General features: G+C 33.4%; 1 protein-coding gene across 2 annotated transcripts in view; it reads right to left on the bottom strand.

Annotated features, from left to right (window-relative positions):
• Positions 1-27501, bottom strand: part of ANGPT1 (angiopoietin 1) — a 315373-nt gene that overhangs the window by 136194 nt on the left and 151678 nt on the right. For both annotated transcript variants that reach the window (XM_074267098.1, XM_074267107.1), the window contains exons 2-3: positions 15737-15892; positions 575-696 (exon numbers count right to left, since the gene is read on the bottom strand). In XM_074267098.1, the coding sequence (XP_074123199.1) occupies positions 575-696; positions 15737-15892 (278 nt within the window). The remainder of the gene's footprint in view (positions 1-574; positions 697-15736; positions 15893-27501) is intronic.

Genomic DNA, 27501 nt, shown 5'->3' with positions numbered 1-27501 from the left:
AAGAATTAGAATTAAGCTCCCACAAGTATTTGTTTTGTTTTCAATTTACTGTACTAAAAATTGCCCATGACCTTAGTGTCAGGGTCCCATGATTACTGACTATTACCAACGCTTAAAATTCAAATAGTTTTTTTTAACACAATCAGCTTTACAACACTTTACTCATATTCAACATAGGGGAATGCTTTCAGATAATATTATATAATCAGTAAGATATATCAGAAGTATACAACTCTTTCACCAAGTATTCTTCTCTAATTTTATCTCTTCTTCCTTCCCAAACACATAGCTCTCTTAGTGTAATGAATTGAGCCAGTATAAAGAAGCCTGGCTTTTTCTGTACTTTAAGGCTATCTCAAAATAGTAGAGAAATAAGTATATTATTAGTAATAGTTAGTGCCTTCCTATGTCATAGATCAATAATACTTTCTGAATTATGTTATGGCTCAATAAAAAGCCACAAACAAATCACTGTAGAAATAATGGAATAGAAGTCATTTAGCAATGCAATAATGAGTTCTGAAGAAATAGAACCTAAAGGAAATTACTATAGGATTACATAATGGACCCTCACCTGTTTTTCTCGTGAATTTTTAGGATTTCATGTGTCTGTTGAAGCAGTTGTTTCTCTAGCTTGTAAGTTGATAATGAATTCTCCAGCAGTTGAATTTCAAGTCGAGATGTTTGGTTTAGAACCTTAAGAGATAAATGAAATCATTTCAAGAATTGAATATTTATAGAACAACAATAAACTGTCAAAAAATAATTTGGGGGAATTTGTTTCTTTTTTAGTTCTTGGTAGTTATGCTTGAAGGAAAATTCACAAAATAGATGAGTTCCTATTGCTGAATGCTTTAAATATCTCTGTAGCACTGGATTTATTTTGGAATGGGATTGTAATTGAATGATAAAGAGAGAAAATAGAACTATCAAATCCAAAGCAATGATGGCAAAGAAACATGACCAGAAACATTGTTATACAAAACACACTTGGAAGATTGTCAAATACTTGACATATTTTGGATATTTGCCAAGTGGACCCATCAACAGTTATGTAAACAGGATTTTTAATACTGAATTCTCTTAAGGATGTTCCTTGGGTAAGATGCTGAGATTTTTGTTGGTAATTTTCCACAACTAAGAGTAGAGAGACTAAAAAATATTAAGGATTTGTTCTGTACCATAATTATTATAATCTCAGTTCCAGTTCTTTTTGAGGTATCAGATAGTTCCTATGTATTTGTGATGGTATACATGAAAGAAGAGGAGTCTTTTGTCATACTATAAAAGGGCTCACATGATTGGAAAATCTATTATTGAAACAATTTGTATTGTAGATGTATTTGACAAATTAAGTATGGATTAATTTAAATAAATTCGTAAGAGACTAGAAGTCTCCACCAATCTGGATAACAGAATCACTTTCTCTTTAATTAAGAGGGTCCATATTCAGCCAGTTTACTCTTCATATTCTGCCCTAAGGAACCTGTATAATTTATGGAATTAGGATCAAAGATCTAGAGGTTAAAGTTTCCTTGGTGGCTATCTAGTCCCAATTCCTCATTTCTTAAAAGGGGGGACTGAAAACAGAAGAGGGTTAAATGACTTCCCTAAGCCTGAATAGGTTCTAATATCTAAGACACCATATTTAGAGAAGACAGCTTTTTTCTAATCTAGAGAAAATCCAGTACATTTCAATTTGCTAATGAAGCCAAGATTCCATCCAAGCTTTTGCCTTTGCACACTTATACCCAAATTCTTTTCTATTGATATGGACTTCTACTAAAGATTTCCAAGATATATGGAATTAACAATAAACTTAGTTAGGTAAGAACATTTATATATGAATGAGCAAATATATTATTTCTCTTTTGAAAAAAAAAATCTAAAGCTTTCTTTGAGGAAATGACAATGGATAAAGATCAATTTTTTTTTTATTTTAGATAGAGATAGTAAATATTGTGAAAAAGTTTGATGCAAAGAAAAGCCTAAGACTATTGGACAAAATTCATCACCTCTTGCTTACAACTTTATTTGTTATCTCTTTGTCTCACCCATCCCCATTTCCAATTCAGATATAATATTATTCAGCAACTGAAAAGATTTCCCTATTTGTGTCTGACCATATCATTCTGTTATTCAATAAACAGAGATTCCTTATTACTTCCAGGACCAAAAATAAATTGGCACTTAAGACCCTCCACAATAAGGTCCTTTCTGGTTTTCTAGTTTTCTTATATTTTATTCCTTTTGATTCATTCAATAATTTTGCTTTACTGCCTACATGTTTTTCCTCAACATTTCATTTCATAACTTTGTACTGGCTCTCCCTTGTAGTTGGAATGCACCTCTTCTTTGCCATCCCCCCCTACTTCCTCTGGCTTCCTTCAAGTCTCAGCAGCCAGTTTTCTTAAATGTAAAGTTAATAGGCATAAATTTAGATGATTTCTAAGGTCCCTCCTAGAACAATATGTCACAACCATTTTTACCTTAAGCCTAATTAGATGATATGAAAACTGTTTTAAAAATAACGGATAAACAAGAATGAATAAAGTTTGAGGAGAACTAGACATCCAAATGATGGCATGGAAAAAGGAGAAAAAAGGTCACAGAATCAATAAGCAAGAGTGTGGGGAAGGAAGTCTTCTGCAGGAGTAGATTCCCTTACAGCAGGGGTTGTTTTGTGTTCCTCTAAATGGTCAAACGGGACAGTTTATGGATGGTGTCATCTTTGGATTTTGGGTTACTAGTTAAGAGGTTAACTAAAGACTTAACTGTGCTCCTTGTTGTTACTGGGAATTATTTGGATGGTGCAGATCTAATAAAAAGGAGGATCTTCTGGTACAGGAGCTCTATTATGTTTGTCTTCCAGGGAAATCCACACAACAAGATGACACTCTCAGTCTTGAGGACATTATATTCTTAGTCTAGGAAAGAATTTCATAATTCCCAAATCAAAATTTTCCCAAAGGAAATCTAAATAAACTATGGAGTACTGTTGAGTCAAGTTCTAGGAACCTGATGAATAAGTAGGAACTACCAGGGAGAGAGGAGAATTGGGCTGATATCTTAGAACAGAATTTCATAACTTAGGATACATTGACCTCAATGGGGTATATGAATAGATTTCAGGAGGAAGAGGTGTCTGGGAACTTGGACAGGAATAAGACATTTTATTTTCACTAACTTCCAACAGAAATTTAGCATTTCCTTTAAATTTGAATGTAGGGAATAAGCCACAATAATATTGACTTTACCGAATTGCCAAAGGACTCCAGTGCACAAAACTGTTAAAACCCTCCTCCCCCAATTGATTTAGAAATATATAGGAATTTTATTTATTTGGATGTAATCTTTTTACATTTTGTTCATTTTGTTTCAGTTTCTAGCAGAGTAAACAGCTCATGAGGGGAGATTAATATGTGTTTTCATTGACTGATTTGTACTTTCACTTAGAGCTAACCTATATTTTTCCCCTCAATATTATGTGAGCAAAGCAAGTGCTTTATTTTTTTCTGTTTTATTGTCATTTGTTGTCTGGAAAATATAAAATGGGTCTGCAGTTAAAAGTTGAAGAATTAAACAGGGTAGTTGGCAGAACTATGAAGAGTTAAGAAAGCTAAGGTTGGCTTCTTTCTAGCCATTTATTTCTCGGCCCTGCTTCTTAGCCGCGATCTAACTGTTCCTATTAAACTGACAGAACCCATTTCCTTCTTCACAAGGAACACACCCCAAGACACATCATTTTTTAAAAAAAAAATGTAGAGAGAATGTGGAACAAGCCCCCAAGGAAAACTTTTTTTTTTTTAACAAGTTTAAAATTTCCAAAACACATAAGACAGAGCAAAAAGAGAAGAGATGGGTCATTAAATTCTTAGAGTTTTACATTTCAGTTCTTTTCTTTAAAGAACAGTTGCCCCTAAGGATTAGCTAGGTGATGCAGTGGATAGAGTACTAGCCCTAAAGTCAGGAGGACTTGAGTTCAAATTTGCCTTCAGACACTTAATACTTCTAGCTATGTGACCCTAGGCAAGTCACTTGAATACAATTGCCTTAAAAAAAAGAAAAAAAAAAAAAATACTTGCCCTGATAAAGGAAACAGCAATGATATGTCAGTTCACAAGCGGTCATTAAAGTTTTGTCAAGTGGTAAGCACCAAGGAGACAAGGAAAGTTAAAAACAGAAGAGTCAGGCAGCTAGGTGACGCAGTGAATAGAGCACCAGCCCTGAATTCAGGAGGACCTGAGTTCAAATGTGACCTCAGACACTTAACACTTCCTAGCTGTGTGACCCTGGGCAAGTCACTTAACCCCAGCCTCAGGAGAAAAAAACAAAACAAAAAAACAAAACAAAACAAAACAAAAAAAAAAAACACAGAAGAGTCCTGGTCTTCAATGAGCTTTTATTCAGCAGAGGAGATGACAAACAAATGTACATGTAAAACAAACAGTGTGTATTTAGGACAATATCCTAGGAAAAGCACTAGCAGCAGAGTTCTGAAAAGACATCCTGCACAAAGTGGATTTTGAGCTGTCTTGAAGGAAGCTGGAGGAACAAAGAGATAAAGATGAAGGGGAGATCATTCCAAGTTTGGGGAAAGAGCCAAAGGAAAGACCTAGGGGAAATACTATGATCTGAGAATAGACCAATATATCCAAATTATAGAGTACATAGGAAAGAAAAAAGAGGAAGAACACTGGGAAGGGAGGAAAGGACAAGTTGTGAAGGGCTTGGAAGGCCAAATAGTTTTATCAATTTGACCTTCGAGGAAATAGAGAGCCATTGGAGTTAAGAGAGAAAGAGACAGAGATATAGACATAGAGAGAGAGGCAGACAGAGAGAGAAAGAGAGACAAAGGCAGAGTATGAGAAAGACAAAGACTGAGAGAAGCAGAATGACAGAATGAGGCAGAGAGATAACCAGAGAGACAGAGGCAGAGACAAAGAGAGAAAGAGAGATAGAAAGAGACAGAGACTAAGGTGGGGGTGGGGGAGAGAAAAAAAAAGCAGAAAGAGAGACAGAGATAGACAGCCTGAGAGACAGACATAAGAGACAGAGATAAAAACAGAGAGATTGAGAGAAAGAAAGAAAGACAGAGACAAAAACAAAGAAACAGAGAGAGACAGAGACAAAGAAACAGAGACAAAAAGAGAAAAAGAAAAATGAAGAGAGACAGACACAAAAGGCAAATAAAGACACAGAGACAAAGACAGACTGAGAAACAGACAAAAAAACAGATAGAGAGAGAAACTGACAGAAAGTGTTGTGTTTTTTTTTTTGGGGGGGTATGACATGATCATACATGTGCTTTGGGAAGATTATTTTGACAATTAAATAAAGGATAGATTGAGACGGGGGAGAGATTTCATCAGGAAGACCTTATAGACTTTGCTGTCATGAGGATTTGTATAAAAGTAGCTGGCTATAAGAATGAACAGAAGTGATATACATCATCAAGAGTTTGTGAAGGTAGAAAGATCAACATTTGGCAACATATTGGACAAATGGAGTGAATATATTTCCTTTTCATGCCCTGAAAAAGGAATTCAGTTTTAACAATCAATAAAAGAATATGGATACTATGTTGAGTAGCTGAGTAGTACAAAAGTAAAAATTGGACTTGGAAGAAGGAAAGTACCTCAGAAAGTTAATACCAAGAAACTGACTAAACTGACTGCTTCATTTTGAGGCTTCCTCATCCATAAAATGCAGCTAATAATAATACTTATTTTGTAGAGTTGTGAGGATGAAATGAGACAATATTTGTAAAGTGATTAGCAGAGTACTTGGCATATAGTAGGCGCTGAATAAATGCTTATATTTTTTCACTTTCTAAGAAAAAACATATGGAAAACAAAAAGAAACATACAGCACAAACATTCAATCCATGGCTAACAAATTTTAAGGTTTTGTTTTAACTTTCCAAGAATCTCAAATAGGAATTTAGGTTTTGTTTGGGTTTGAATTGTTGTTTTTTGAGTACTTACATTTTTCTATTTTATTTTATTTATTTATTTATTATTTTTTTTTGTTGCTATTCATCAATCACATCTGACTCTTCGTGATCCCTTTTGGGATTTTCTTTTTTTTTTTTTTTTTTTTTTTTTTTTGTAAGACATTTAGGGTTAAGTGTCTTGCCTAGGATCACATAGCTAGGAAATGTTAAATATCTGAGGTCACATTTGAATTCAGATCCTTCTGATTCCAAAGCCTCTTGGAGGATCTAGTTACTGCTCATTTGGACTTTTTTTTTTTTTTTTTTTTTTTTTTTTTTTGCTGAGGGAACTGGGGGTAAGTGACTTGTCCAGGGTTCCATAGCTAGAAAGTGTTAAGTATCTGAGGTCACATTTGAACTCAGGTCCTCCTGACTTCAGGGCTGGTGCTCTATCCACTGCGTCACTTAGCTATCTCTATTTGGACTTTTCTTGGGAAAGATATTGGAGTGGTTTGTAATTTCCTTCTCCAATTCATTTTATAGATGAAGAAACTGAGGCAAACAGGATTGAGTGACTTACACAAGGCCACAGAGTAAGTTTCTAAAGTTGATTTGAACTTAGGAAGATGAGTCTTCCTGCCTGATTCCAGTCCCTGTACTTTATCCACTATGCCACCTAGCTGCTCTGTTAAAAATATTTGTATTTTCCAATTCAGGAGTAAAACAGGACAACCACTTTCTAGATAGCAAAGGTATTTCTTTGTTTATTACACTAGTGTTACAGGAGATGCCTCAAATTTGACATTTATTGCTTTTTTGTTCTTCTCCATGACTTAGTCAATCAAATTTAATTGAAAGAGCATTCCTTAAGTGTTTACCGCACATAAGACATATAGCCAGAGTAAAAATAAAAATGACCAAAAAAACAAACAGTCCTGTCCCCAAGTAGTATAGAATCTATTACATATATAAATTGAAAATGAAGAAGTTGGCACTCACAACAAGCCTAGAAGACAAAGACATAAAGGTCAGGAAGAAATCTATCCCAAGCAAAACTCTTGCAAAATCATAGATTCGAGAGATGGAATAAAAATTGCAAGCCACACCATTTTGTTAAGTTGTATGTGAAGAGAAATTGTGTGTGTGTGTGTGTGTGTGTGTGTGTGTGTGTGTGTGTAGCCTTAAGGTTTGCAAAATGCTTTACAAATATTATCTTATCCTTATAAGAACCTTAGGAAGTAGATACCTTTATTATCCCCATTTTACAGATGAGGAAACTGAGGTATATAAAGGTTAAATAACTTGCTCACTATGCCACAGCTAATAAGTTTCTGTGGCTGCCTTTGAACTAATGTCTTCTTAACTCCAGGGTCAGTTTGCTTTCTACTGTACTACCTAGCTGTCTGTTGTGGAATAAGCCTGGAAAAGTTAACTGAAGACAGACTGAGAAGGGCTTTAAATGCCAAAAGAGAAGTTTGTATTGGGAGATGAAGCATTTTTTTATGTGGGAAGAATCATCACTTTGCGTGAATCTCAAGTTCAAAGGAAGGAATAATAAATAAGAAGACTGGAAAAGTAAGGACAAGCCAAGTTATTATTATTATTATTAATAGATAGTCTTTATGAAGTGATTCAAGGATTAAAAAGCATTTTACATAAGTTATCAAAAGAGATCTAATAAGTACAGTGCTTTGCAACTCTTAAATAAAGCTTTATTATTATCAATAATTGTCTAATTTCAAGCACTTTAAATGCCAAGCAGAAAGCTTTATAGTTTATTCTGGAGGTAGGAGGGAGTAATTATATTGTACTGAATAGGGAGGGAAACACAATCAAATCTATACTTTCTTTTGGAAATACATATATACATATGTGAATGTGTATATATGTTTCTCTGTATGTATACATATATCATTGATTTTAAAATTATTTTTAGATTTAAGGTCCAAATTTTCTCTTTCCTTACATATCTACTGAGAAGGCAAGAAAAATGATATCAATTTTACATGTGAAATCATGTAAAATATATATCCCTAAAAGCCATATCACAAAAAAAGCAAAGAAAATAGTGAGAAAGCAATATTTCAATTTGTACTCAGAGTTTATCAGTCTCTCTGGAGATGAAATAGCATTTTTCATCATGAGTCCTGTAGAAATGTCTTGGATTATTTTATTTATCAAAGTAACTAAGTCCTTGGCAATTGATCATCATCATAACATTGATGATTAGTTGATATAGGTCTTTTCTCTATTTTTTATTTTTTTTATTTTTATGAAACTATCTTCCATGTCATTTCCTACAGTACAATACTATTCCATCACAATCATATCCCAGTATTTGTTCAGCCAGTCATCAACTGAAGAGGATCCTCTCAATTTCCAATTCTTTATGACCACAAAAAGTACTGCTATACATATTTTGTATAGATAGGTCCTTTTTCTGTTCTTTTTTTTTTCCTCTTTTTTTTTTTTTTATCTCTGACATACAGATTTCATAATGGCATTGCTGAGTCAAAGGCTCTGTACAGTTTTATGGCTTTTGGGACACAATTCCAAAATGTTAATTAGTATATCTATTTTCCCTCTACCCTTCCAGTAAGTTAGTTTTGCTAAATATGAGGTAGTATCATAGAGCTTTAAGAATTTACATTTTTCTAATCAATAGTGATTTGGAGAATTTTTTCATGTGACTATAGATAGCTTTGATTTCTTCTTCTGTCTTATCTTTTGGCCATTTATCAATTAGGGAATGGCTCTTATTTTTATAAATTTCAGTGTTCCCTATATTTTTAAAAAATGAAGAGTTTATCAGATAAACTTGCATAAAATTTTATATGACTTCATTATATATGGTACTTTTTACCAAAAATGTAGTTTCTCTAATTATTTCTATTAACTAGATTTATTTTGCTTTTTATTTTGTCTGAGATCCTGATCATCATCTATTTTTTTCAGCTTTAGCTGAAGTATAATAGATTCTATTCTAACTCTTTAACTCTATATGACTCATTTTAATTCATGTATTTTTATAAACAATATATTGTTATACTGTGATTATCAATCTATTTTGCTTTTTGCTTCTATTTTATGAGGGAGTTCACTACAATCACATGTATATTTATGATTACAAACTTTCCCTCTCAATTCTATTTTCTTATGTCTTTCTCTCTCTTTATCCTCTTGCTCCTCAAAAGTCTGTTTTCTTTCTGATCATTTTCTTTCTTAATTCTCCCTTCTTTTTATCATCTAATACATATGTCTTTTTAATAGTATTTTGTTTTTTCCCAAATATATGTAAAGACAGTTTTTAGCATTCATTTTATAAGATTTTTAGCTCCAAAATTTTCTTCCTGCATTTTCTCTCTTCTTTCTAAAATAAGCAGTTTTATATAGGTGGTATACATATATACACATATTATATACATATATGTTCAATCATGTAAAACATATTTCCATATTTCTCATAGTTGTAAAAGAAAAATGGATCCAAAGGGGGAAAATGGGAAAAAATAAAGTAAAAAATATGTTTCTATCTACATTTAGAGTCCATCAGTTCTTTAACAGGATGTGGACAACATTTTCAATTATGTGTCTTGTGTAATTATCTCGGATCATTAAATTGTTGAGAAAAACTAATAACTCAGAATTGATCACATAATGCTGCTGTTACTGTGTACAATGCTTTCCTAATTCTGTTCATTTCATTTTGTACAAGTTCATACAAGTCCTTCCAGGTTTTTCTGAAATTTGCCTCTTCAGTGTTTCCTATTGCACAATAGTATTCCATTATATTCATATATCACACAAACTTGTTCAGCCATTCCCCAAATGATAGGTAGCACTTCAATTTCCAATATTTTGCTGAAACAAAAAGCTGTTATAAATACTTTTGCACTAGTAATTTCTTTCCCTTTTTTTATGATCCCTTTGGGATACAGACATAGTAATGGTATTGCTGGATCAAAAGGAATGCATTGTATTGTTTCCTTTTGTCCATAATTTCAAATTGTGCTCCAGAATGATTGGATCAGTTCACAACTCCACCAAAAATGCATTAATGCCCATATTTTCCCATGTCTTCTCTAACATTTATTATTTTACTTTTTTGTCATAATTGTCAGTCTGATAGGCATAAAGTGATATCTCAGAGTTGCTCTAATTTGCATTTATCTAATCAAAAGTGATTTAAAGCATTTCTTCATATGGATACATATAGCTTTTATTTCCTCATTTGAAAACTACTTATTGATTACCTTTAACCCATTTGTTAATTGGAGAATGACTTTATACTAATAAATTTTCATTCTTCTCTTTTCAGAACTATTTCTCGAGAGTGTGCAAATTTGCAATGTTTCCAATGTGTTGTGATCCAGGGACAAGTATGGTCACTCTCTCTTGGTCTGCACTTGGTTTTTAGTCAGGAAGAGCCACTGAAACTGCAAAGGCTGGAACTTCTCTTGGCTCTGAAACTGTGGCAGGTGGGGAATGGCAAAATAAGCTATAATATATATAACTTTGATGGAATATTATTGTGTGATAAGAAATGATAAACAAGATGATTTCAGAAAAAAAATTGAAAAAACTTAAATGAACTTAGGCAAAATGAAGTGATTAGAACCAAGAGAACATTTACTAGTAACAACAATAATGTATGATGAAAATCTGTGAAAGATTTAACTATTTTCAGCATGATGAAGTGTATTATCTGCCTCCAGAAAAAAAAAAACAACAACACAACAAAAACAGTTATTGTTTGAATACAGACTGAAGCAAGCTGTTTTTCATTTTCTTTCTGTCTTTCTTCTTGTTTAAAATGACTAATATGGAAATGTTTACATGATTGTATATGTAAAACCTATATCTTATTGCTTACTGTCTCAAGTGGAGGAGAGGGAAAATGGGGGGGAGGGATCAAATTGGATTAAAAAAACTTTTAAAGATTGTCTTAATATGAACAAATAAAAGAAAATAAAATATATTAATAAAAAAGAAGAAGAAATGAAGTCCTTTCTCCCATGGGACCAACCACAAATGTTCTCCTCTGTGACCCAGAATTGCTATAGACAATAAAATATGGGCAAATAAAAATTTTTTAAACTATCCAAAGTGGCATGGGGGGGAGGGGGGGAGGAGGGAAGAAATAATGATTACTTGCCTGAGGTATAATAGTTGTGTTATAAGAGAAGAAAATATAACATAAATTGTTTTTTCTATTCCTTTAGTTTTACTTTGTAGATATCTTTAGTTTTCAAGTATGGTTCTTATATTCATCAAATTTTGCATTTCATTTTGTACTTCATTCTGCAATTCTTTCATTTCATGGGTTAGTTGAATCCTCTAACATTAAGACATAATCCACTGAACTTGGCATTTCATGTATTTTACATTCTGCCAAAGATCAAAGAGGGACCTTAATTCTAATCTTCTAACCCTTCCCTTATTTCACAGATGTGTAAATTCAGGCCTATAGAAATTAAGTGGTTTGCCTATTGACCTACCTGGGATTTGGACTGTATTCCTCTGACTTCAGATCCTATAAATTGTCTATTACACTAATAAAAGTTTTTTATCCAAGCTACCAGCCAATGTCAATTATGTAGTTTTTTTATCAATCAATGTTTATTGAGAAGTGTTTACCAAACATTAATTATGTGACTGACATTTTATTATTCATTATAAGGTAATATAAAAATAAACATAATATGCCATCCCTATCCTTAATTTTATTTGGGTAAATAGGCTTAACATATACATGAAACTATTAGTAATTTTAAAATTATATTCTAGTGCAGTTTAGAGATTAATGTGGTTTGTAATAGTTGAGGAAGGTAACCTTGAGGGAGACAGATTTGAATAGATAGTTCTTGCTATGGAGGAAAAAAAGCTGTACTAAGATAGATAGTATCCAATAAAAAGATAGTTATATATGCTCATTATAAAACTAGTACTTCAGGCAGGATAGTTGTTACTGTCCATATGACTCTGGGTAGTTATTTAACTTCTGTCTGTCTCAGTTTCCTCACATATTAAAAGGGCATACTAGATACACCCATCTCCCAGGGTTATTGCAAGAATAAAATGTTATGATAGTTGCAAAGTACTTTGTTAAGACATTAAAACATTATATAAATGTTACCTATTAGTGTTATTATTTATTGTTGTTGTTGTTGTTAACCCATAAGCTTGTTATAACATAACTGTCATGGAATTTTAAAATTAGAGAAGACTTTGGGAATCATCTAGTTTAACTTCATCCTTTTATCATTAGGAGAACTGAAACCCAGAGAAGTTAGTTAAGTGCAGATCATACAGGTAGAAAGTATAAAAAGTAGCGATGAAATTCAGCCCAGATCCACTGGCCTCAAATCCAGTGACCAATGAGTTGCTACTGTGACTCATTCATCTGATTATATGTTATATACCACTTTTATATTATAAAGTTCTATCTACACTTATTTATAGTGTAATATTCTCAAGGCAAGAACTATGCCATTGAGTCCCAGAACTTGAAAATTGAAATAGACCTCAGAAGTCATCTAGTCCAATCTAAGACTGCTAGTCATTAATTATCTGATTGAAGACTTTATTTATGAGAAGAAATTGTTTACTTCCTAAAACATATTAATAACTTTGAGGAAACTCTAATTATTAAGATTTCCCCAGACATCAGATTAAATTAATTCTCATCCATTGGTCCTGATTCTGCTTTCTAGTGTCAAAGAGAACAAGTCTAATATTTCTTTGACAAGACCTTTGACAGTCCTTCAATTACATGAGCCTAGATATTATGCCTTCCCCATTCCCAACTCTACCCAGCTGAAATCTTCTCTTCTCCAGATTAAATGTCTCCCAGTTTCTTCTACCAGATTTCCGAAGACAGAGAGAGATTCAAGGGTCTTTTACTCTCCTTTTTGCTCTACTTTAGATGTTATTCTTCAACTATTCAATATATTGTCTTCCTAACAAATTATGGCCAGAATTGAAGAAAATTACTACAGATATGCTCTGACCAGGAAAGAGTAAATTGAGATTATCATCTTACTCCTAGAAGCTATGCCTCTATAAAAGGGATACTATATTAGGTTTTATTTTTTTGGAGAATGCAGGATTTATATTGATCTTGAAGTTCACAAAAAAATTAAGCTCTTCTTGTGTTGTCTAACAATGTTATATTGATTTCAATATTGTATTTTCAGAACTTAATGAAATGTTTTACATACATTAGATATTTAATCAAAACAGTTTGGAAGAACAAGAATGGAATTTGATAAAATATTTCCACATTAGTAAAGAAGCAGAAAAATAATGGTCTGGTGTAATTGTGTACATTATTATTTGAAAAATAGATTACAATATATTTCAAACCTGCTGTGACCATATCATGTAGCTATGTTCCATTAATACAGGTGCAAAGTCAGTTTTAGAAATAATAATGCTCCCAGTATATAGAAAAGAATGAAAGGAAAAAAAATAGAATTTTGTTATTACTGGGGAACAGGGCAGAATTAGACAACATAAAAGAAACAATTGGTCTTCTAACTACTTTTGCAAATGACTGCTACATAAAGTGCCTAAGTAAAAATTTGGGATGGATTTTGTTGGGCATGAATCAGGACTTGAGTGCAAAGAACATGATTTATCACAAAATGGGATATGTTCTTCTACAACAATCTAAAACCAGGGTCCTCAAACTTTTTAAATAGGGGGCCAGTTCACTGTCCCTCAGACTGTTGGAGGGTGGGACTATAGTAAAAACAAAAACTCACACTCTGTCTCCACATCTCAGCCCATTTGCCATAACCCTGCAAACAGGGTTAAGTGGCTGACCCAGTCACACAATTAATAATTGTCTGGGACCAGATTTGAACTCAGGTATTACTTACTCTAGGCACCCTATCCACTGGCACCTACCTTCCAAGACAGTTAAGCAATAACCAGAGAGCAAAATTTAGTCCTACTTTAAGGTCTTTTTCTCCTTGAAATAGCAAGTTTTCTTACCTAAACAAGCTCTTGTGAGAATATCTTCTGAATACAAGCTCTGAACTAGATTTGTGATGTCATTCAAGTAAATTATTCCTCTAAATTACAGTTTCCTTATTGGTTCTTTTGAAACTATCAGTGTACTTAGTGTTTAAATAGATCATCAAACTTTCAAAATTGTGAGAAAAGTGATCTCTGTCAATAACTTTTGAGTGCCAAGTATTCATTCTCTCTATATATGGATAATAACTAGATTTTAAATAGCATTTTATACTTTGCAAGCACCAAACATGTTGTCACTTAAATTTTTTTTAAAAGCATTCATTAAGTGTTTTTTGCTTTCAAAGCACTGAGAGTACAAATATATAAATATCTAACATCTTTCTACCTATTTATATATCTATCTCTCACTCTACTTAGCAATATATACATATATATATATATTTCATTCATATGAAAGAATGAAGAAACTCATAATGAAGAAACTATTTTTATCAATATAAATCAGCATTTTCTTTATATCAGATACTGTGAAAGAGTTGTGAGAAATAGACTTGCTCAGGTTCTCTTAGTCAAATCTGTGTCAGGGAAAAGAAGGAAGCAAGCATGTATTAAATTCTTGCTGTATGCCAGCCATTGTGCTAAATATCCTGAGAGATAGGTTCTGTTATTACCTTCATTTTATAGTTGAGGAAACTGGGGTGGACAGAAGTGATTTACCCAAGATCACCCAATTCATAAGTGCCTAAAGCTGAATTCAGGTCAACCTTCTATCTATCCACTATACTATTGAGCAAAGGGTGGTATTTCAAACAAGATATACTAGACTTTGAGGCAAGCTCTTTATTCTTGTTGCCTCTTAAAGTGCCATATGAATATGATCTATCACAACTGCTAATTTTCACATTAATGGCAGAAAATATAATGTGGTTCTCCATCTACATTATTGTTTGAATATTTATGAATTAACAGAAAAAGTAAGGTCTTGGGTTTTCTACTATTTCTCTATTCAGAATTATGCTTCAGGTTCTTATGTATAAGTTAATTAAAGCCCACATGCCACAAAATCATAGCATATTAGAGGTGGAATAAATCACATATAACTTCCAATCTAACTTTCATTTTATAAGCAAAAAAAAAAAAAAAAAAATCCTGAAATTTATTGAGATACAAGGCTATGCTCAAGGTCACATAGGTAGTGAATAGTAATAAAAGCTTAAATGTAAGACTCTTGTCTCCTGATTGTCATCCAGTGCTCCTTCCACTGCATCACTCTGTTTCATCTAAAACAGCAAATTCTACACATTCCTGTTAGTTAATAAATTCCCTTTGTGGACTCTTCTCTATCAAGCCTGCAAAACTCCATAGGGACCACTGCTGGAAAGTTATTATGGAAAATACATGAAAGTTCACATAATAATGTGACATGTTGAAATGTACATCAAAGGTGGTATCTTGACCTTAAAATTGATTTATATTGCTTGACACTTATATCACTTCCCAGTTGGTAGCCCAACTGTTTATTTGAAGTTAAATGCTGATTAGTCTTCTTACCAGTCCCTTTTTTTGTCATAAGTATATACAAAGATAAATTTACTAAACCTCATTAAATCAAAAGAGCCATACAAAATAAGTTAGTCATTCCTTATTTTTGTTAGCAATATGGATACAATATGTATAGAATAGAGTAAGCATATGATCCTTGAAAATCTGTTTTGAAATGCATTCTTTGTTTTTGTTGAGAGTTTAAAAAAAAAAAAAAACACACACACACACATCTTCATGTTTAACAGCTTGTCGAGTCTGGCCCCAGGGACATACCTGTGTCTCAACATCTGTAAGTTTTCTTGTCTGTTCTGCTGTCTGACTAAGAAGGCTGGTTCCTATCTCAAGCATGGTGGCCGTATGGTTCTGAACAGCATTCTGCTGTAGTTGAGCCATCTCCGACTTCATATTTTCCACAATGTAATTTTCAAGCTGTGAAAGATAAAGAAAGAACATAGCACATTCTAAGTCAAACCTTTTCCAATGAGGCATATATTAATTATTATAACTCAACAAAGCACAGCTGGCAAATCATTCCTTATCTGATGATGGTCTGTTAAGAGACATAACTAGCAATTATGGCATTCAGGGCAGGCAGCATGAAATTCATGCACTAAATCAACATTTCAAATAAAATTCAATTGGTGGCAAAGGTGGAGGGAGACAGAAACCTAGAGGGAAAAGTCCAATGCTAGAGAGAATGACATCTGGGGAGAAAGGGTTGGACAGGAGAGGGTCAGGAATGCAGACAACATGTGGCCACAGGAGGAAGAGACTACACCATCTGGTAGCTTCAAATTTCAAGTAATTATTACTGCTAACTCACTTGTTTCTATGCAAGCAAAGAGATCTGAATGCCACCAGAGATATCTTAATTTTGTTGCCTATACTCCGCCTAGGTACGGCTCTAGTTCCATTTCCCATGTAATGGTAAAAGCAGTGAAGCAAACTAATAGATTCTACCAATTTATCATGACAGACATCATTGGCATAAATAATTAAATTTCTGTCAATGGATCAACATGCTCTTATCGGTAGTTTATTAAATTGAGTACTGAGGATACAAAAAATAAAATTGAAACAATACCTGCCCTCAAGAAGCTTACATTTTATTGGGAAAGACCACATTTACAATTTCTCAAGTGTGACATAAATATATCTGAGATAGATCCAAATAAATAAAAGGAAATTTTGTCAAAGGTATTGACAGCTAAGACAAACAGAAAAAGACTTCTGTAGCTTGAGCTCAGCTGAGGATTCAAACAGGTAGAAATGAAAAAGGAATGGTTTACAGGCATGGAGGATTGCCTATACAAAGACATAGTGTCTCATGTGTGAGGACCAGAAGGAAGCTCAGTTTGACTGGATTATAGAAAGCAGGAAGGGAAATAACACAAGATAAAACTGGAAAGGAAGATTGAAGCCAAGCTGTTAACAGCTTCAAATTGCAAAGCAGAGGAGTTTATATTTGACCCCAGAGTTAAAAGGAAGCCACTGGTGTTTATTGAGTAGGAAAATTTCATGTTTAAATATGTGCTTTAGGAATATTATTGAACTTTGCAATTCAAAGTACTTTAAGCTACAAAATTTCAATGAATTCTCAAAATGGGCTGTATAGTAGGAAAGACATTTTATCCATGGAGAAAGTGTCTTTCAGAGGTTTTGACTTGCTCAAGGATATAGAGCTACTAAGTAGCAGAGCAGATTGCTTTTTCTCATCCCAAGATTATACTTCTGCAAAAGTAAAAGATCAGCTTCGAATTTTTATTCCTGCTGATATTGTCTCCATATAAAGTACAGAATTGTTCTGGGGGCAATAAAGGATATTACTCAGACTCTCATTTTTAAGAGATTATTGTACCTGGATTTATGCTAAGAGAATTGCCAAAGAGAAGAAGAGCGCTTCATTAGAACTTTGGGTTAGAATAGAGCACACAGTTATATAGTAGATACTAAAAAGATCATCAACTCATAGAATAGCATTTCATTTTCCCAGAGAGATTATCACTTAATTTCTCATCATCCAGTCACATAGAAGTAGGGATCTAGAGGATTTAAGTGATTTAATATTAGGGAGCAAGTAAGAAACTTAAGAGATGAAAGGCCAAATTTTCTTCCATATATATAGTCTGCTCACTCAATTCCCATATGTCCATTCTTTGGTGACTACATTTTATGATACCAATTACACATTTTGTGGAAATAGGAGCCTAGTAAAATTAACTCCAAGGCCACACACAAAACAATAGCCATTTCTGGATTTGAACTCTGAAGTCTTTAATTCCTACCATAAAGCTCTTAGCCTCATTCAATATTATTAACAACTTTACATGCATTGTATTTCTTTTATTACAGGCTTAGTGAACCATTTTTAATCTTATATTTTGCTAAATATTTACAATGTTTATAGTTCACTGATTATTTGATTTTGGTCAAATCACAAGTTTTAAGATTGTAAATTTCAGAGAAACTGCTACAATGAATTGGTAGAAATTTCCTCCCTTGGCAATTTCTTGTGGCAATGAAATTATGGGTCCAAATACCATTCCTAATTATATATCAGTATATATTAACTGGCTAAGTTGATTACTTTATTTTGAGGTCTTAGGAACTTTAATGTAAAACATAACTATTTGCTGATTCCTAATTTTATATATAACATACTCTCTTATGCAAAGTAGATGGGAAGTAGCAAATGACAATAAATACATAGCATTGTAAAGTTTGGGGCAGCTAGCTAGATAGAGTCTCAAGCTTAGAGTCAGGAAAACAAGTTTAAAGCCAGCTTCAGACACGTAATAGCTGTGTGACCCTGACCAAGTAATTTAACTCTTTTCCTCATTTGTAAAACAAGCTAGAAAAAGAAATGACAAAACACCTTAGTATCTGCCAAGAAAATCCCAAATAAGGTCATAAAGGGTCAGACATAATGAAAAAACTAAATAATAACAAATTGCAAAGTTTGTAAAGTTTCTTACATATATTATTTCATTTGAACCTTACAAAAACATCATGAATTAGAATCTATAAATCTTTATCCATTTAACTATTAAGGAAACTGATGTTCATAGAAAACATTTGAATAAATTAGCATCACAAAACTAGTAAATGTCAGATGAAGAATTTGAACTCAGATCTTCCTAATTCTCAAGTCCAAAACTCTGGACATCTGATAATTTTATCCTTGCTTTTGTTCAACACCAAGCAGCAGGACTGTTTAATGTCAGCATTAAACAGATCAACTGTAAAGAGACTTAGAGAGCTGCCAGATCATAATTTTTGAAGGTCTCAAATCTGCTATCAAATTCTTTATTAAGGAGGCTGCCATGAAAACTACCAATGCCTCTCTAGTTAATCCATTTTTAATCAAATGGGCCTGCCTTCTACAGCAGTAAGGAACTAACTGCCTTTTATTGTTGTTGTTGTTTTTTTTTTTTTTTTTTTTTTTTTTTAAGTAATCTGTATGGTGAAGTAGCAAGAACCAGATGTAGTTGATTTAAAGGCTGAGCTGAGAAGCAAAAGTCAAATATACAACGTGTGATTAATAAGGAGGACCTCTTTCATCTTATCTATAAACATTCCTCTGTAGATGTATAGCTGTGAAATCCATCCTGATGGGTTGCATCAGCTGAGCCCAGAAAAAATTCACAATAAATTTGACCATGTGTCTATATTCCCTACTGATTTTGAAATCATGTTTACTGAAAATGCCAGCTACCTGATAGTTAAATATGTTATGCACCTCTCAGATTTAAGACTTATGTTTTTAGACCAGGAACCAAAAGGCCTACCAGGGTTATCAAGCAGAAGACTACCAAACAAAAGCCACAATCTTATATAGTCAAACTGTCCCAGGTATTTTCCAGAATATGAGGATAAGGGTTTAATAACTTGCTAGAAGTTGTATATTGTTCATGGAAAAAAACAAACTTCAAGATCTGTTTTTATCTATTCATTAATTTTAGTTCATTCATCATTGACTTTATTAGACCTTTAAAATAGGTAGACAAGAGAACCACTTTTACTCCATGCAACCAAATCACAGATAAAAAGGGCTAAGGACAAAGAGTTGTGCCAACAAGAGGTGAAAGAAGGTTAGGGAGTGGTTTGGACACAGTCTGCTCACTGCTCTTTGGCTACTGCCTCCTCTCTAGGGATCCTTGAGAATCACTAGTTATTAACCACACTGTGCTCTTAGATTGAAGACTCTCAGCCAAGTTTTCTCCCATTCCCATTCTATTTATTACAAATGATTGTGACATATGCCACAAAGTAAAAGGGCCTTAATTCCCAAATATGCTGCCCAACTGTGCTCTGAGAGACAGAGTTCACTGAGTATAATATACTGCTATGGACTCCCATAGATAAAATCTAGAACTAAGCACCTAAAAGAATCTGGCATACAGAAAACATTTAATAAATAATTATTGAACTAAATTAAATGGAGGAGTATAAACATATGAAAAGCACTCTAAAAACAAGGAGTAAATATTATTCCAAGAGAAATGTTTTCTCCTACAGAGGAAGGCATTGGTTGATTCCTTGGCAAATGCAATATTTCCCTTTAAAGTGAAAGTTCATAAAATCCATGAAGTAATCTAATTTCAAATACAAAAATACTACAACTCCTACTGAACTCAACATGCATAACAAATATTTTTTAAAGGTCTTTGTATACTAGGCATACATAGCAATATGACACCCAAACTCTGTCCATTTACTACCTTTGTGACCCTATATGACTGAAAGGTTAAGGTAAGGCACTTAACCTCTCTCTGAGCTTCAGATTACTCATCTGTAATTTGAGTGGGTTGGATTAGATGTCTTCTCAGGTCCTTTTTAAATGAAAATCAATGATGATGAACAGGGTTAAGGGGATGAAGGCACAAACACAAATTACTAAGAAATACAGAAGTGAGATAAGTAGGAAAAAAGAGACAGACAGGAGGCTGGAAGGAATTTGAAAAGAGAAAGATCACTTTCAGGTGGGGAGGGGGAGTATTATATTAAGAAAGGCTTCAGAGAACAGATGATATTAGAATTGGGCTTCAAAGAAAAGAGAATGATTTAAATAGCCAGAAACAGAGGAGGAGTGGTAGACTATTCTCGACTATGTTACTGTGAGTGAAGCCATTGAAGAAGAAGTAGGCCAGATAAGAATGAGGGACAGACAGTAGTCTAGTTAGACTGGAAAACAGAGAACATGAAGACATTAAGATTAATATGTCTGCAATTGGATTTAGATAACCTTGAATCATTTGAGAATTACTTCTGAATTTATGTGTTAAACAATAGATACTGAAAGTTAGGGAAGACAATTGTGGATTAGAAAAAAATTCTTTGCATGTCAAAGATTGGATAGGGAATAGCTAGAGACAGAGGATCTGGTTAGGATGTCTAGTTTAGACAAGGCATTAAATGATATATAAGCTTCTTAGAACCAGGAAATCCTTCATCCTTTGTACGTGTGGTCTTAACACCTAATATATCACATGGCAAATAGTAGGTGCTGTTATTTATGCTTCATTCTAGAAGAAGACCAATGACATCACAAGGGTGATCTCTTGACTTGCCAGTGAATTATATTTAAGTAAGACAGAGCTTTTCAAAGTCATCAGACTCACTCTCTTCTCCAGAGTATTCAATGACAAAGTAAAAGTCAAGAAGACTGACCATGGCCTAGGATGCAATGGATGACCTTGACCTTTCTAATTAAAATTTTCCCCAGGCTTCAGTTGTCTGAAGCAATGCCCATTCAATAACTAATGGTGAATAGCTACTGAATTTGGGGGATTGGAAGGTGGATTTTTTACTAAGACAATGAGAAAGGATGGGGCAGCCAGAAGAAATGATGAAAAACTAGGGTTTCTCAGTAGTTTTAGAGAGTGAAGATGAAAAGAGAGAAATCAAAGATGATTCAGATATTTCAAATCTGAATGACTGAGGTAATTGTAATGCCATCAAAACAGAGAAGTTAGAAAGAAAAATAATTTTGAGGTACCAGTGAGACTTTCACATGGAGAGAATCTGTCAGCCAATTTTAGAGATAAGACTAGTATCGTGCATGGTTTTGTCTGTCATCAGTTTACATTTATAGAGTAGTTAGATGGTATAATGAGAAGAGTGTTACATTGGAGACAAGAAGACCCAAGTTTAAATTCTGACTCAAATGCTTACTAGTTGTATGACCAAACCATGTATTTGTCACCTAATCTCCTCAGTTTTAACTTCTTCGTCTCTAATATACTTTTTTATTTATTTATGAATTGTATTTATTTGTTTGTTTGTTTGTTTATTTATTTATTTTTGGCTGGGGTGATTGAGGTTAAATGATTTGCCCAGCATTGATCACATAGCTAAAATGTGTTAAATGTCTGAGGTCAATTTTGAACCCAGATCCTCTTGACTTCAGAGCTGGTGATCTATCCACTGCACCACCTAGTTGCCCCTACATATATTTAAAAGCAAACAAACTACTGCATATAAAAGCATGATTGCTGCCAGTGGTAAAGGTTCTCACTTGTACCTTCATTCCTACTTTGTCCTTGTCTTCTATGATATATTATTTTTAACTAGCAAGAGCTTTTGGAAGAATAGCCTCTATAGTTTAATGCTTCCCTCTCATCTTTCTTTCACCAACAAATTGGTAAGTATACCATACTGGTAGTCAATGAAATGTTTAAAAGCAAAAATCAGATATCTTTAGGGTATGCAACTAGAGACTTCACTCTAAGTTAGCATTAGTCATCATTTTTGAATTTCAGGTTGTTTCCAATATAGCCTGGTCTTCATAGTGAAGATATTTGAAGACAATGGAATAGATGAATTTCTAAAGGAGAGAATATCATAGAGAAAAGAGGGATGAAGACAACATTAAAAATACCCAAAGTTAAGGAATGGGAGGATAAAAAGTCAATAGAAGAGAGCAATGGAGAAGAAAAAGAAACATGAGTGAAATGTTGAAATGACCATCATCAAGGAAGGAATGGTCAGCAGTAGCAAATGTTTGGAAATAAGTTAAGGGGGATGAATACAAAGAAAACCATTGAAATTAGATATCATATTGGAATCACAGGATTTCAAAGTTCCTAGATATTTGTCAGCAAAGGAGAAATTTTCAGATCATAACTGCATTTCATAGCTTGATCAATGTAAAGATTTTTTCTGATAAAGAAAACCTAAGCATTTTTATATTTATAAAAGATAACAGTAAAAAATGAAAAACGTATGGGAAAAAAGTTATTTTGGGTGAAGTAAGATTACAAAAAAGATGTGATAAAATGGAATTAAAGTTATTAGTGGATATGTTAGCTTTGTCAATTTCTGTGCTATTGAGATTCAGGGAACATAAGATGAACCAAGTTTTCTCCCCGTCTTCTTTCTCATTGTCTCTTTCTCTGTTTCTCTGTGTGTCTCTGTGTCTTTCCTCTTCCTCTTTCCCTCTTCCTCCTCCTTCTTTTCTCTGTCTCTGTCTCTCCATCATACACACACACACATGTACACATACACACCCTTATCTAGCAAAAAATTCTGATTACCTTATGGGGCTATATAAGTTTAAAACATATTTGTCTCTGTTGTCTCATTTGACCATGGTACATGCTAATAATTCAAATATTTATAAAGCATCATCTCTGACACATCCAGAGTTCATAGAAAGGAAAAAAAAAACAGATATAAAGAAATAATTATTGTTAGTTCAGAGATCTTATAATTCACATAAATAAACAAACAAACAAATAAATAGGAAATGTGGTAGGTGGACAGGGCTTTAAATTTAGAATTAGCTCCTGGGTTTAAATTCCAATTTGAACAGTCACATTCAGTGTGACCTCTCACCTCATTTTACAAAGGTAGATATTGGCTTCTATGGCTTCTATAATTAAGTGCTTAAAAGATGCATTACTATGACAAAATTGCAGAGGAAGGAATTGAACATAGGCTTATTTAACTCCAAGTACATGACTGTCTGCAAAGCTTCTTAAATTATAGGTCACAACCCCACATGGGATCACATAAGTGAGTGTGGGTGACATAAGATTATGATTTATTTATTAAATCATAAATATTTGTAAATATTTGTATCTCTTTACCTATTTTATATACCTATATATTTGGGGTTACATAAAAATTTCTTGAGAAAAAAGGGGTAACAAGTATAGCCTACTACTGCTGTGGTAAGAAAGATCAGGGTCAATTTGGTTTTACCTTTATATCATCAGTACCTAACATAGAACATAAATTGCTTATTACCACTTACAAAAATACCAATGTCAAAACATTTTTATTTTACCCCTTTGAACCTTCCCCCTGCCCACAGTTCCACACTAACAATATAAATGAGCACCTAAGAGTAAATATTAGTGAACTGCCTAGGTCACTTAAGGGTTCAATTACTTGCCCAGATTCACACATTTTCTATGTGTCAGAGGTGGAACTCTAAGCCAGGATGCCCTGACAGCAAGGTTGATCCTCTAAAACTTCAAGAAATAATGTGTAGATTGAATTTAACAGAAAGGAACCTAGTTGTCAAGAGTCACAAAATACCTGAAGCAAAGTAATATGAGAATAAAATTGAAAATCTAGGTTAGAACAAATTATGGAGTACTGATGCATAGGACATTCTATGTCCTATACAAGATAACAGGTGGATAGATAGATAGAAATATTAATAGATATACATATCAAACATGGGCCTACAATACATATATACATGTGTAAATATATATATGTACATATATACATATATTGTGTGTATATGATCATATATGTGAATATATATTCATATATATGTTATATATGTGAATATTTTTACACTATATACGTTTATGCTTATACATACATAATAGCATATAGCATGAAGTTATCTTACATTCTGTCTCATAGAATCAAAGGCATAATTTTCTAAATATTATTTAACAAAATGAAACTTAAAACCTACAAAAATTCACAAGGGTATGGTTATTTTTCAAATATGGTGTGGATTAAGGGGACCCATAATGGGTGGTACACATGGAATTATTCAGTTATGCCAAAACAAGTATAAAATAGAAGTAGGGGGACAAGTATGGGATAAAAATAATTTTAAAAAAAGGTGAGATCATACAAAATATTTAAAAATAAGACTGTAATTTTGTCTAATATAATTGTTTTATAAATTGTCAGCCATATTGGAAAGACCAGTTTATCAAGATTTATAGACTTGAAAAAACATCAATGAGGCTAAATATCTTATTTGAGGATATTTCTACTGCCAATCTCCTATTAAGTAGGTATCAGGTATACTCAATGCATCTATTTAACAAGAACTGAAATGATTCTCTGCCAGGTATACATGACAGCCACCTTCTTTGTGGGCTGGAAGGCTGCTTGTTATGTTTGGAGAGAAGCACACTGTCAGAATTATAAAACTGCTTCTCAATAGTGTGGTGAATTCCAAGACTTGGAATGGAAAATGCTATCTTCATTCAGAGAGAGAATTATTGAGACTAAATATGGATCAAAGTATATAGTATTTTCACCTTTTATTTGTTGTTTATTTTTCTTTACATTTGTGTCATTGTTTTGTGTCTGATTTTTTATTGGACAGCATGACAAATACAGAGATATGTTTAAAAGGGTTTTTATGTTTAACCTATATCAAATTTCTGTCTTGGGAAAGAGGGAAGTCCAAGGGGGTAGGGAGAAAAATTGGAACATAAAATATTACAAAAATGAATATTGAATCTTTTTGTATGTCTCAGTTTCTTTATCTGTAAAATGAGATTAATAATAGCACCTACTTCCAAAGGTTGAGGGGAAAAAAAAAGTAAGTACTTTGTTCATATACTATCTACTATGTTCCAGATGGTATGTAAGTACAAATTACACATAATGTATCATTTGATTCTCACATTAACCTTGTGTGTTATCTATCATTTTCCTCCTTTTTACAATTGAGGAGGCTGAGAAAGAGGTTAATGCCTTGCCCGATGTCACATAGCTAGTAAGTTTCTGAGCCTAGATTTTATCTCAAATTTTACTACTGGCAGACCTAGAGCTCTATACCTTATACCATCTAGCTATGCTAAAATTTGCTGGTTGCAAACTTTAAGATGCTATATAAAAGCTATTTGTTATTCATGTTTCTTTTACTCACTTTGCATCATTAATCTAGGTTTTTAGGAGCTAAAAATATGCCCATGGGCTTCCTTGATTTTCTCATAAATGCCTCTTATCACATACTCATGCATTTTGACTTTTTAAAAATTAGAATCTAGTTTAAATTAATCAGCATTTCCTTTTCATTTTTACAAAGAATAGGAGAAAAAAAAAACTTATGTGAAGACATAATGCTTAAAAATTCTAGATGACTCTAGCTGACTGAGGAGTGAATTTTTAATTCCACATGCTTAATGTTCAGGAAGGAAAAAAAAATGGAAGAACCATATTGCAAATTCATATATATTGTTTTATCTCAAAATGGATTGCAAGAGAAAAAAAAAATCATGCAATATTAGTTTCATGCTAACCTGGAATGTACTTTAACCCCCTGGGCTTAGCACAAAATACATTCTGATTCCCAAAAAAAGAAAGCAAATACCTCTGACATTTGAACTATGAATCACTGCAACAGAAAAAGCAAAGAGTAGTGTAATATTCTCTTTAAAATGTATTGTTCCCTGCTGAGGTTTTCTTGGAGTCTCTGGAGGCAGCCTTTGTTTCAGTTCAGTAGTCACCACAAGAGTAGCCAGGGGTTAAAGTCCAAATCCTTTATTGTCTCCAAATTTTGTCTACTTTCCTGGGGCCCAGTTAGCTTTCTTAGAGGCCTATCTCTCTCCTTGGTTCCCAGAACTTAAGCTCCTGCTGCCAGTCCTTTGTCTTCTCTGCTTTTGTCAGCTTCTTGAGGTCCTCCTGAATGTGTCTTGTTTTCTGTAGGGGAGTCAGGAAGATGCCACCATGGTCTCTATCTTCCCTGGTTCTGTCTCTCCCTGAGTTTGTCTGAACTTATATGCTTTCTTATCAAAGGTGTGAATCTTGTAGAACTAAAGTACTAAAGTACAGGTACTGAACTAGAGAACTGTTAATCACTATACTAAAGAACCATTGTCTCTATCAATTCCACTGACTTAGCATCTTGTTTCAAATTCTAACCCATAACCATCAGTTGGGTAAGATTGTCCTCAAAAAAAATGTATCTTCTAAGAAATGTGTTTTACAAAATAAAAATTTATCTTCTATGGCAAAACCAGAATTATACACAATAACTCAGGTGACTTTCTAAAAAGTTGTTATTTTCAGTCTTAAACATAGAAGGTATGCAGTATTATAATGCCAGAAAAACTGAGGCAAGATAGAGATTAGAGAGTTTTTAATATTTTATTTGAAAGGGAGAGATTTACTGGGACCAAATGATCTATGGTTTGGTCCCTGGGCTGAATTAGACTATTGTCTCCAAGAATCCAGCAAACAATGTGAATTCTCAATGTGTGTGTGTGTATGTGTGTGTGTGTGTGTGTGTGTGTGTGTGTGTGTGTGTGTGTGGCTCAGCTACTGGGATAGACTAAGGCAGGGGCAAAGTCAGAATGCTGATAGATTGGGGGAGGGGAGGCATTCTAATAAGTAGGGAAGGCCTAGGATAAAGATGTCTAAGATAGAAGGTCTTTCTTCTTATCTGGATCCTCATGATTAGTAGGGAGGAGTGGTGTTGCAGAACAATTAGGAACTGAGGCAGAATAATTCAGGGAAACTGAGGCAGGACAATAAAAGGATTGTGGCACAACAGTATCACTGTGGGTAACTCAGAAGGACACTCACAGGAATTATATAACACCTTACATTAGATACTTAATAAATGTTTGCTAAATTGGAATTGTGTTATGGGAAAGGATGGAGTGATTGTATTCTTTGATAATAGATTGAATTCCCATGCTAACAAAATGCCAGGCCATCAAAATTTTCAAGAAATCTTACTGCTTCACATAAACCAAACAGCTTAAAACTGAGATTGGATGGGGGAGAGTCCCATTTATCAAAAGTCATAACAATCCCCCCTATAGTAT

Source organism: Sminthopsis crassicaudata, chromosome 1 (genome assembly GCF_048593235.1).
Source record: "Sminthopsis crassicaudata isolate SCR6 chromosome 1, ASM4859323v1, whole genome shotgun sequence".
NCBI classification, from domain to species: Eukaryota; Metazoa; Chordata; class Mammalia; order Dasyuromorphia; family Dasyuridae; genus Sminthopsis; species Sminthopsis crassicaudata.
Note: the sequence above shows the minus strand (reverse complement) of the source record. Positions and strands in the feature narration are given on the sequence as shown.